Here is a 12,574-nt window from a genome sequence, read left to right as displayed (position 1 = left end):
TTGAAAAAACAAAAAACAAACAAACAAAAAAAAAAAACAGGACAGGCACTCTAAGGTCCAAATGGGTGAAATTTCACCTCAATGTTTCAGCTCCCAACGGAGCCTTTACCAAGAGCTCCATTGGGAGCCGAAATGTTGCGATTAAATTTTACCCTTTTGCAACTTGGAGTGCCTGTCCTGTTTCTTCCATTGATGTACTGCTCTGATGACAAAAGGATGGTATGCACCCTTGATAAACTACAGCTACTAATACGCGATATAGTGTGTACACACACACACACACACACACACACACACCTCAATTATGTAAAAATGATTGCCATCATATGACCAATTCATGGGGATATCTCCCTCTGGTAATGTCGCCTTCCGGCAAAAGGAGGAAAATAAGTTATTGTTGCCTGAAAACATAACACGGCAGGGAGACATTTGTTTCCATAAGCGAAACATGCCCAAATGAGCTTTTATAATACCCACACCTGCATTCATTCAAGTGAAACAGACTCGCATCCCAGCCCTTGTCTAGTTGAGGATATTTCCATAAATGTGTCAGTACATTATCTACCTTTCTTATACAGACACACGCACTGCAGGTCTCGCCCCCGTGAACTATTAGACAATGGATGTAAAAGGTTTGCAGTCACTGGAGTGATGGTTTCCTTTTCCTGTCCTACATACTTATGCTGTGAAATTACAATTAACCCCCTTCACCAGCAGAAAGACCCGAGAGCAATGGGTTGCAAACCCCGATTTCAACCAAGAGGTTAAATAATTATACACCGCATATTAAATATTTATCATATAGAATTTCCAAAGAGGTGGGAGTCTGAGTGTCTGTGAGACATCTGGTAGGCAGGTCCAAATGTAAACTTTCCCAATATTCCTGTCTTGGAGAGGGCTAATCCATTATGTTATGCCAGCTGTCACCCATCTCAGCCTGCAACAAATCAACATTTCATGGCCTCCAGTCGAGATCCTAAGGGGAAAAAAACCTTAAGTGCTCCTATAATGATTTCCAATCGGGTTCTATTTCGATTTACTAAACGTGGGGCTATGACTTTAGATTTTATTTTATGTCTACAGGTGCAGCTCAAATTGATTGGTCGCAAAAATTAAATAATTGCTCATGCCTGAGCACTGCAACTTTGAATTCTGTGTACAAGTTTATCAACCACTCTAGCTTAGCCTCCAACAAAAGTCACAAGCATAGTGGTTTGTTCTGCCAAATAACTTTAACTCTATTCCAATAAATCAAATTATTTGCAAGCAACCCATTCTGTCATTCATTATAGCAGAGCATCTGCTGTCCCCTAAAGTATGCTTGCAGGCAACCATCATGAAAACTGCAACTGGACTACTTTAGCAAGGGAAGTGCACTGGGTTGAAGGACTTGTGCTGGATATTGATAAACATCTGTCTTGAGCTGTTCAACATTGCATGTACTTTGGCCGAAACCAGGGAATTAATAGCGATTCCCACAGCAACATGAGCCAGCTGAACAAGAGTCGTGAATAAGGATTGTGACAGCTCATACTGACACCACCACTCTCCCCTAGCAGTGTCTGCAGTGCTCAACGTATTCTTGATGTTTGCACTAAAACCTGGCGAGAGAGAATGTGGAGGTGTCTTGTTGAACTGGCCCCTTAAGAGTTGAGCAAGGAAGCATATATTTTCTATTTATAATTACAGGCACCCAGCTGACATTTCATATAAACACAACATGTGATGGGTTTAAATGAAAAAAAAATAAAAAACATTTTTTTTTGTATCTTTTGCAATTTTTTTTTATTTTCCCATGCTTGTCTATTCAACCCCTTTAACATGCCTTCGCTCCCTCCTAAATACACTCATGATCCATCATGAGACCACTTTGTAGAAAACCTTCAGTGCAAAGCAAGCTGGGCATGTAGCACTGGGGCGTGTGGGGGGGAGAGGGGGGAATATACCAGGTGTGGCCAACTCGTCCTCAAAGGCCACTGATTGAGCTACCTGTGCTGAAGCAGGGATATCCTGAAAGCCTGACCTGTTGGTGGCCCTTGAGAACTTGAGTTGTCCACCCCTGGGTTATCCAATTCATTGCAGAGCACTAGGCTATTCCTGGCCAACAGATCAAACGCTCTGATTTTCACCAACATGTTTATTATGAGTTTACAAACTTGTAAGTTTTTTTATAAAGTGTTTGCAAAGTATATACATGGTGTTAAACATTTAATGAAGTTATTGCAAAGTGCTAGATTTCAACAGAAAAACATCAGTCTAGCACCAGGTATACACAATGCAAAAACGAAATAAATAAATCAATATTAGTCAGACATTATTCCACTCATTACTCATTTTTATTTACAGCACACTGTACGGTGGAGGCTTGTCAGCCTTTTTAAATGTCTGGTTATACCCAAGCACCAGCTCTACGTTGCCAATTCAGTATAACCAGCCTCACACTGAAGAGACCCAAAAGGTCGTGAGCAGGTTTTACTGGCTCTGCACTTCTTTAACCCAGGCTGTGCTGAAAAGCTGTGTAATGTGGCAGGCATAATCAGCTCATAGGGGTCCATGTTAAAATGGACGTGAAGTAAAAGGGACACACTGTGTGCTCATTTGCTTGTCATTAACCAGAATCCCTGACTGCAGTGGCAACACTGTATGCCAATAAGTATAGATATAGGATAAAGTATCTATTGTCTAAAATTAGCATAGGTTGAACATGTCTTTTTTTCAACCCCATTTACTTTAAAAAACAAAAAAAAAACAAAAAACAAAAACAAAAAGATAATGGGAAGAGAGAGTTGTCTGAGACATGTGAATGTACACACAAGTGGCATTTATCTTTATTGCACTCATCACTGTTTATCCCCAGTTGTGTTGGTGGATGTTTATGACTCATCCCAGAACCCCCATACCTTTCTGCTGTGATAATCATCATATGGAATTTAGAACAACAATATGGTTTAAAAGACCAGTACACTAAGCAACAAATACTGGAGTTGCAGTAAACTCAAGGTACTCAGACTTGTAAAATCTATTATGAAAAATTAAATTATATTTGGTGGTGCTGCAAAGTTAGTGACAGTATACAGTTCTCTTGCAGGGAACTTATGTAGAACAGTTTAAATGCCACAGCAATTGATGGTGTGGAGGGCTATGTTATGAAGCAGTTATTAGGGAAGCACAATGGTAATGATTGTATATAACTCCCTACGTCGATATTTCTCCAAAATAAAAAAAATAAAAAACTTGGTTATTTGTACTATAAAACGCCATCATGTAAAACAAAGCAAATTTCACGTGAAAATATTTTCAGCTAGTAAGTGGAATTCAAGTTTAAAAAGGCAGTGGCACAGAAAGTAGTAGGAGAAACATACGATGAAAGTGCTGTGTGCTTAAGAGCATTATAAAATATGAACAATCCTACTTCCATTGTAGCCAATTTAAACAGTTTCAATACAGAGCTCAGAGTTCAATTTGCTAGTCCAATTGTACCAATCCATGGTACTCTGGCTTAAAACCCCTAAAGCAGGCCTGCATAACTCGTAAAGCGAGAAGGGCCGAAATGCTCCAAGGAAAAAAAATTTGGGCCGCACGGGTAAAATCATCATCATCATCATCTCTCCTCCAGCACCTCTCATCATCATCATATCTCCCCCAGTACCCCTCACTATCAACCTTTGCGATACTCCCCATCTATCTCTCATACCCCATCTCTCCCCCTCACCCACACACATAATACTCCCTATCCACAAACACACAATACCCCACTGCACACCACACACATCCCACTCCCCCTGCACCTCACACCACTCTCCCCCCCTGTACCTCACACCACTCTCCCCCCCTGCACCTCACACCACTCTCTCCCCCTGCACCTCACACCACTCTCTCCCCCTGCACCTCACACCACTCTCCCCCCCTGCACCTCACACCACTCTCCCCTGCACCTCACACCACTCTCCCCCCCTGCAACTCACACCACTCTCCCCCCCCTGCACCTCACACCACTCTCCCCCCCTGCACCTCACACCACTCTCCCCCCCTGCACCTCACACCACTCTCCCCCCCTGCACCTCACACCAATCTCCCCCCCCTGCACCTCACACCAATCTCCCCCCCCTGCACCTCACACCACTCTCCCCCCCTGCACCTCACACCACTCTCCCCCCTGCACCTCACATCTCTCCACCCTGCACCTCCAACCACCCTCCCCTGCACCTCCAACCACCCTCCCCTGCACCTCCAACCACCCTCCCCTGCACCTCCAACCACCCTCCCCTGCACCTCCAACCACCCTCCCCTGCACCTCCAACCACCCTCCCCTGCACCTCCAATGACCCCCCCCTTGCACCTCCAAAAACGACCCCCCCTTGCACCTCCCTGCACCTCCAATCACCCCCCCTACACCTCCAATCACCCCCCCTGCACCTCCAATCACCCCCTTGCACCTCCAACCACCCTCCCCTGCACCTCCAATGACCCCCCCTATACCTCCAATCACCCCCTTGCACCTCCAATCACCCTCCCCTGCACCTCCAATCACCCTCCCCTGCACCTCCAATCACCCTCCCCTGCACCTCCAATCACCCTCCCCTGCACCTCCAATCACCCTCCCCTGCACCTCCAATCACCCTCCCCAGCACCTCCAATCACCCCCCCAGCACCTCCAATCACCCCCCCCTCCTGCACCTTCAATCACCCCCCCCCTCCTGCACCTTCAATCACGCCCCCTGCACCTTCAATCACCCCCCCTGCACCTTCAATCACCCCCCCCCTGCACCTTCAATCACCCCCCCCCTGCACCTTCAATCACCCCCCCCCCCCCTGCACCTTCAATCACCCCCCCCGGCACCTTCAATCACCCCCCCTGCACCTTCAATCACCCCCCCCTGCACCTTCAATCACCCCCCCTGCACCTTCAATCACCCCCCCCCCTGCACCTTCAATCACCCCCCCCCCCCTGCACCTTCAATCACCCCCCCCTGCACCTCACATCACCCTTAAGGCACCTCCCCTGCACCTCACCTCCCCTGCACCTCACATCACCCTTAAGACACCTCCCCTGCACCTCACATCACCCTTAAGGCACCTCCCCTGCACCTCATCTCAATGCACCTCACATCACCCCCGGGACCGCGGGGAATCGCCGCCATTTTGTTTTGTTTTTTGAAAGTTTTTTTTTTTATCTCATCGCGGGCCGCACAGAAAGGCCGGGCGGGCCGCATGCGGCCCGCATGTTGTGCAGGCCTGCCCTAAAGCAACTGTAACATAACTTTTTTTCTATGCTTGGCTCTTCAGAGATTATTCTCCGTTCTCTCATCGAAGTACAATACTGTATGCTCTGTATAAGTGAATAAATGTGAATGATGTAAAAGAAAATAAGAGTGCTTTGATTTACAGTCTTTATCTTGAAGTCTTTAGTGGAGTTATTTCACCTTTCACAATTTGGAGACATCCTTCCTCCGAGCCCCATTACGGTTTTACTGTTGCCATATATTAACTTCCATGTTCAGCTGAAAGATTTTCTCACAGATTCTCAGATGTCATTCTAAACTGTATTTCATAATTTAATTGCAGTGACATCTGTTTACCAGAAAGGATTTCTATGATTAATTGCAGCATTCAAGAGATTAAACAATTCCATCGAGTTATGTAGAATGGCTATAAAAAAAAACCTGGAATCCCACTGACTGAAGGGGTTAAATATTGGAAAAGAATTTACTGTGGAAATAAAAACAGACCACTGCCTCAAACACAAACTGGATGCTGCTCAACCGAATAGATATGAATTTAAGAGCCATTAGCAATACGCCGCGCTGGAAGATCACCCGGCCCAATACGCCGCGCTGAAAGATCACCCGGCCCAATACGCCGCGCTGGAAGATCACCCGGCCCAATACGCCGCGCTGGAAGATCACCCGGCCCAATACGCCGAGCTGGAAGATCACCCGGCCCAATACGCCGCGCTGGAAGATCACCCGGCCCAATACGCCGCGCTGGAAGATCACCCGGCCCAATACGCCGAGCTGGAAGATCACCCGGCCCAATACGCCGAGCTGGAAGATCACCCGGCCCAATACGCCGCGCTGGAAGATCACCCGGCCCAATACGCCGCGCTGGAAGATCACCCGGCCCAATACGCCGCGCTGGAAGATCACCCGGCCCAATACGCCGCGCTGGAAGATCACCCGGCCCAATACGCCGCGGTGGAAGATCACCCGGCCCAATACGCCGCGCTGGAAGATCACCCGGCCCAATCTCCTACAATTAACAACTTTGGAGTTCAACCTTACACGCCAACATTTACAAAAGGTTCCCCCTTCTATGAAGAGCAATAATGTTTAGTTCACAAAGTTCCAAACAGCAAATCAGTAGTTACACACAATATATACGGCCTTTCCAACTGAAGCATTACTGTGGGTCTTAATTCAGTTAGAAATCTTATTACAGACACCAAGAAAGGAATCCAGGAAGTGAATCCTCTTAGTTGAACAGCCTCTGTATAACAAAAAAGGACCTGTGCTTCCAAAACAAATTACATTGACCCATATCTGTTCGGTCAATACAGTGTACACCGAGTGTCCCTAACCTTATTAGATTGTATACAAAGAAAGTTGTAAAGCTCTGCATGAACTGTGGTGCTATATAAAGTAATACATACAGAAATTAAACATAAAGCTTTCAAGACGTATGATGATATACACAGAGTAGATTTTGTTGCTGTGTTCTCAGAATGATTAGAAAGTTTTAAAACAAATGACAAATACTTTATTTGCAAAATCAGATAATTAAAATAAAAATTTGGAAGGTATCACCTGTTATAGTACATGTGATGTGGGCAATTTGGTCCTCATCAGGGCTAGGAACAACCCAGGCTAAACCATTAACAAAACAGGCCAGTTTCATGGTTCACAGTTTTTATTTAATTTTTTTAACACTTGCTTTAATTTTTTATTTTTTCCTCCATATTACCAACTTCATTGTCCAAACCCAACTCATGTAAGTGTGCTCACTAATATCCAGCCTTTAACACCGGCAGAACATATCGAACTGAAATCTGACACACCTTTTGGAGTTGTGCTATTACACACAACTCAAACCATGAACAAAGCTTTCAAATAATAGGCATAGTGGTGTTTCCTTAGTGATTTCACCATACTGCAAATCCAATATAGGTTTCTAATCCAGCTAGGGCGTAAACTCACAGGTCGATCGTAAGTACAAAATATACTTTAGCAATGTTCTTCCAACTTTTCTGCAAGCAATTATTACTCAGATCCGTAAGCAAAGGGGTCAGTATTTGTTTATTTATAGTTTAGTTTATTAGATAACACATTTTTTCTCCCCATTGGATTCTTACAAGAGAAACAGGAAGCGTAGCACCCTGGTACACTACAGTACTTATAATGCTTACTACTTAATTTGCTTTCTCAAGTTTGAGACATTGTTTATACCTTTCTCTCTGCAGCCAGATAAGAATATGAACAGTGAACCCCCTACAGCGGTCTTATTCTCAGCTGCATAAACAGGAAATAAAATATCCTGCCACAAAATTAATTTTTAAACAGATGATTCCCATAATCTGCTGTAGACACCATTCAAATTGTTAATACTATAAAAATGTGTATCCCATTACCATTATACATTCATCACATATAGAGAAAGGAAAATATATGGAGATGCATAGCTTTTTCCATCATCGTGTTTTTCATTCTGCTAGTGGCTTTGTTGATGCCTTCCTCATATCTAAGGCAGAGAAATCAATTCCGCGTCCTCAACATTCTAAATTATTCACGCACAATTTAATCAAAGAAATAGTTAATAAATATACAGATATTCCTTAACCCTACAAGGGGCATCCTCCCTGCCTTGAACATGTCAATCAAAAAAACAAAAAACAAAAACAAAAAAACTTTACTTAGATATCTGGTTTGGTAGTTTTTTTTCCCCTAAAACCAGTATTTTACGGACAATAGGTTCAGTCTGTCTTCAGCTCAATGTAAAGATGTATTCATGAGAAATTAGTCATTTCAGTAGTAGTGTTTTATTTTACATGGTAAAGAAAGTGTATTCAACACTTTAAAAAAGAAAATGTTGTAGGGTACAGAGACCTACATAAATCTGGCTTGTTTTCTCTCCAAGTGACATAGGGTAGGTAGGATATGCCATAGAATGCCAGAACTAGCCCCTCTAGCTTCCTGTAATACCTTTTATGGAACCAGCATTCAATATATACAGCCACTAAATGATACTGCTCATATACATTCCATAAAAAAAGGGATCCTCTCCAGAACTGGGATGGGCAGGAAGAGGAAGTGGAAGGCATACACCATGTGATCTTTCAAGACTGCAGCACTATGTTACACTTTTATTGTATCAACGTTCTCCTGCACTTCAGTGAGGTGATCTGTCAAGTGTTGTGTACACTGCTGATGCTATGTAAATACAAAATAACTATTATACTGTGCACTTCAGTGTTGAAATCCAGAGTGACTAGCATTTCAATCAAAAATGATTTTGCCTAGCTCTCTGGTATGTGTATATGCATATCACTGAACTCACTGCTTCCTATAAAAGGGGTTACACCCTTTAAGCACATTTATTATGCCAGTTGCGCACAGATTTAGAAAAAGCACCCTCAAATGAGTCAAAATCAATACCGTACATTAGTTTCCATATAGGCTTTAATTGTATTAAGTCTGGGTCACCCTATTTTACGCATCACTTGTGCCACAGAATTCAGCAGCTTTACATTCTTAACTTTGCTACCTGAGGTGCATGTAATGTCCCTGGCAGTGTATGGGGTTAAAAATCAAGCTCATACCCATACACACATCAGTTGCCCATGGACCTCAATGGTATTACCCTCTTCAAGGTATGGACCACATATCCATTGTCTTAATGTATACTTCTAGAATACCAACACCCCATAAGCCAGGAGCACCTTCTTATACACATCAACTTCCCTACAGATTTCAGCATTACCCTTGCTAAAACATGAAGCGCTCCATTTGCATGTGAATGAATAGATTTATTCAACAGCAGTATATGTTATATCCTTTTATGTCAGAATACCTCAAGTACAGTTTTTGCACACCTCAATACCCTATTAAAAGTTAGGATCTTACACACAAGTTTTTTTTTTTTTTTTACACCACAGCCGTATTATTGTCTAAGAGTCTGATCACCATCTTGCACATATTTATTGACCCATACTTTTCAATGATATGGCACTTGTGTAATAATAACCCTCTTGTACACACACCAAACACCTTTAGCAAATGCCGTCAATCATATCACCTCTATACATCAGGGCTGCTCAACTCGCTCAGAGGGCCAAATGCATCCCACAAAGGGCCCGGATGTGGCCCTTAGACTCTTTGTCCCCAATACTTTCATACTCGTTGCATAGGCAGTTAATAGTAAATTTAAGTCTCAAAATGTATCTATCCTTAGACTTCCAATCTGGTCCCTTTTGAGAACAAGTTGACGAATCCTACTATACATCTACCTTCCAGGCTTCAATAGTATCGCTCCCCCCCTAGACGTCCCCTGCGCTCCTCCCCTCTCCCCCCGTAGACGTCCCCTGCGCTCCTCCCCTCTCCCCCCGTAGACGTCCCCTGCGCCCTCCCCCTCTCCCCCCGTAGACGGTTCCTGCGCTCCCCGCTCCCCCCTCCCCCCGTAGACGGTCCCTGCGCCACCCCACTCCCCCCCGTAGACGGCCCCTGCACTCCCCCCTCCCCGCATAGACGGTCCCTGCGCTCCCCCTTCCCGGCGTAGACGGTCCTTGGACTCCCCCCCTCCCCGCCTAGACGGTCCCTGCGCTCCCCCCCTCCCCGCCTAGACGGTCCCTGCGCTCCCCCCCTCCCCGCCTAGACGGTCCCTGCGCTCCCCCCCTCCCCGCCTAGACGGTCCCTGCGCTCCCCCCCTCCCCGCCTAGACGGTCCCTGCGCTCCCCCCCTCCCCGCCTAGAAGGCCCCTGCGCTCCCCCACCTCCCCGCCTAGACGGTCCCTGCGCTCCCCCCCCCCTCCCCGCCTAGACGGTCCCTGCGCTCCCCCCCCCTCCCCGCCTAGACGGTCCCTGCGCTCCCCCCCCCTCCCCGCCTAGACGGTCCCTGCGCTCCCCCCCACCCCGGTCCCTGCGCTCCCCCCTCCCCGCGTGGACGGTCCCTGCGCTCCCCCCTCCCCGCGTAGACGGTCCCTGCGCTCCCCCCTCCCCGCGTAGACGGTCCCTGCGCTCCCCCCTCCCCGCGTAGACGGTCCCTGCGCTCCCCCTTCCCCGCGTAGACGGTCCCTGCGCTCCCCCCTCCCCGCGTAGACGGTCCCTGCGCTCCCCCCTCCCCGCGTAGACGGCCCCTGCGCTCCCCCCTCCCCGCGTAGACGGCCCCTGCGCTCCCCCCTCCCCGCGTAGACGGCCCCTGCGCTCCCCCCTCCCCGCGTAGACGGCCCCTGCGCTCCCCCCTCCCCGCGTAGACGGCCCCTGCGCTCCCCCCTCCCCGCGTAGACGGCCCCTGCGCTCCCCCCTCCCCGCGTAGACGGCCCCTGCGCTCCCCGCGTAGACGGCCCCTGCGCTCCCCGCGTAGACGGCCCCTGCGCTCCCCGCGTAGACGGCCCCTGCGCTCCCCGCGTAGACGGTCCCTGCGCTCCCCGCGTAGACGGTCCCTGCGCTCCCCGCGTAGACGGTCCCTGCGCTCCCCGCGTAGACGGTCCCTGCGCTCCCCCCTCCCCGCGTAGACTGTCCCTGCGCTCCCCCCACCCCGCGTAGACGGTCCCTGCGCTCCCCCCACCCCGCATAGACGGCCCCTGCGCTCCCCCCTCCCCGCGTAGACGGTCCCTGCGCTCCCCCCTCCCCGCGTAGACGGTCCCTGCGCTCCCCCCTCCCCGCGTAGACGGTCCCTGCGCTCCCCCCTCCCCGCGTAGACGGTCCCTGCGCTCCCCCCTCCCCGCGTAGACGGTCCCTGCGCTCCCCCCTCCCCGCGTAGACGGTCCCTGCGCTCCCCCCTCCCCGCGTAGACGGTCCCTGCGCTCCCCCCTCCCCGCGTAGACGGTCCCTGCGCTCCCCCCTCTCCGCATAGACGGTCCCTGCGCTCCCCCCTCTCCGCATAGACGGTCCCTGCGCTCCCCCCTCCCCTGCGCTCCAACCCTCCCCGCGTACACGTCCCCAGTGCTCCCCCCTCCCCGCGTTGACTCCCCTGCGCTCCCCCTCCCCGCGTACACGTCCCCAGTGCTCCCCCCCTCCCCGCGTTGACTCCCCTGCGCTCGCCCTCTCCCCGGTACCCCCCCTCTCGTGTCCACCTCCAGCCCACACCACACCTCCCTTCCCTGGCTCCCCTGACTTACCCCACTCCAGGAACTCGCTGACATACTTGTCCCTCCGGAGTGTGGAGCTGTTGCACTCCGTGTACATACAGGTGAGCGCGTCCAGCAGGGTCTCCACACTCAGGGCACTCTCACTCCTCTGGGGCCCGTCCAAGAGCAGCTGCTCCAGCTTCTTCAGCCGCACCTTGGCTGACATCTTCCCCCCCAACTGCCCAACAACAACAAATACTATGTAAAAAAAGAACAATATCTCCTAATATATATATATATATAAACTCGTAGAGTAAGTGGGGTTAGTCCAGTGAGTGCGGCCTCTCCTCAGGGACCTGGCAGCGGCCTCGGGTCTGCGTTACTCCATGTTATTGGGTTGTGAAGAGACTCAGCAGCTTCCAGGCCCAACAGGTCCACGAACCGAACCTCTCCCTCGCTGCGTGCGGGCTCTCTCCTCTCTCACACCGGGCTCCCTCGCTGCTGGTTGTCCCGGAGAACATGGCCGCCCCCTTTCCTACGCGTCCCTCTTCCTGGGCTTCGGGATCACCGAAGGGGGGGGGGAGGGACGGGGGGACCAGACCGGGATGCGTAAACCACGCCCACCGGAAATGGACGGAGTGGCCGAGTTGACGTCAGGAAGGACAGTGGTGGTGGAGGAGCCCTCTTCCGGTCGCGCGGAGGGACTGCAGCTCCATTGGAGAAAGATTTTCCCTGGAGTATGAGCAGCCAGGAGGGACAAAATTATGCCATGTGCACTTCTACTCTGTGCATGATACTGATGGTCAGATTTTTTTTTAACTTCATTCCCATTGACGCTTCAAATAACAAAACACAAGTATATATTCATACTAAGGCTGCGCTTATAGTGTCGGCGACGCGACCGTTGCGTCAAAACAAATGCATTGTCGGCGCTTATAGTGCACGCGACGGAGCGACAGCGCTACCAAAAATCTGGTAGTCACTGATATTTAATTTTTTCGGCGACGGTCTCCCCTTGCGGCCAATCGGGAGCTTCTCCGTCCCTCTGCCCTCCCCCTTTATGATGTCGCAGGCCTTGCAGCCAGCGACGTCGCCTAAATTTAAAATGCAACTTTTGCGATGGCGACAGGTGACGTCATCGGTCACGTTGCCGGCACTATAAGCGCAGCCTTATGTATTCAATATACACACGGCCTCGGTGAGTAAAGACACTGATTTACAACAATAACACTTAGGCCAGGTCCATAGTGCTTTCACCTGTGCGGGGGCGCGCGGCCGTGACGTCACCCGCTTGAAG

General features: G+C 49.4%; 1 protein-coding gene across 4 annotated transcripts in view; it reads right to left on the bottom strand.

Annotated features, from left to right (window-relative positions):
- Positions 1-11,910, bottom strand: part of CDC42BPB (CDC42 binding protein kinase beta) — a 69,833-nt gene extending 57,923 nt beyond the window's left edge. For all 4 annotated transcript variants that reach the window (XM_075615017.1, XM_075615019.1, XM_075615018.1 and 1 more), the window contains exon 1: positions 11,329-11,910. In XM_075615017.1, coding sequence (XP_075471132.1) covers positions 11,329-11,503 — 175 coding nt within the window. In that variant the 5' untranslated portion in view covers positions 11,504-11,910. The remainder of the gene's footprint in view (positions 1-11,328) is intronic.
- Positions 11,911-12,574: the final 664 nt, after the last annotated feature.

This window comes from Ascaphus truei, chromosome 9 (assembly GCF_040206685.1).
Source record: "Ascaphus truei isolate aAscTru1 chromosome 9, aAscTru1.hap1, whole genome shotgun sequence".
Classification (NCBI taxonomy): domain Eukaryota; kingdom Metazoa; phylum Chordata; class Amphibia; order Anura; family Ascaphidae; genus Ascaphus; species Ascaphus truei.
The sequence above is the reverse complement of the archived record's forward strand: the minus strand, read 5'-3'. Positions and strand labels throughout refer to the sequence as shown.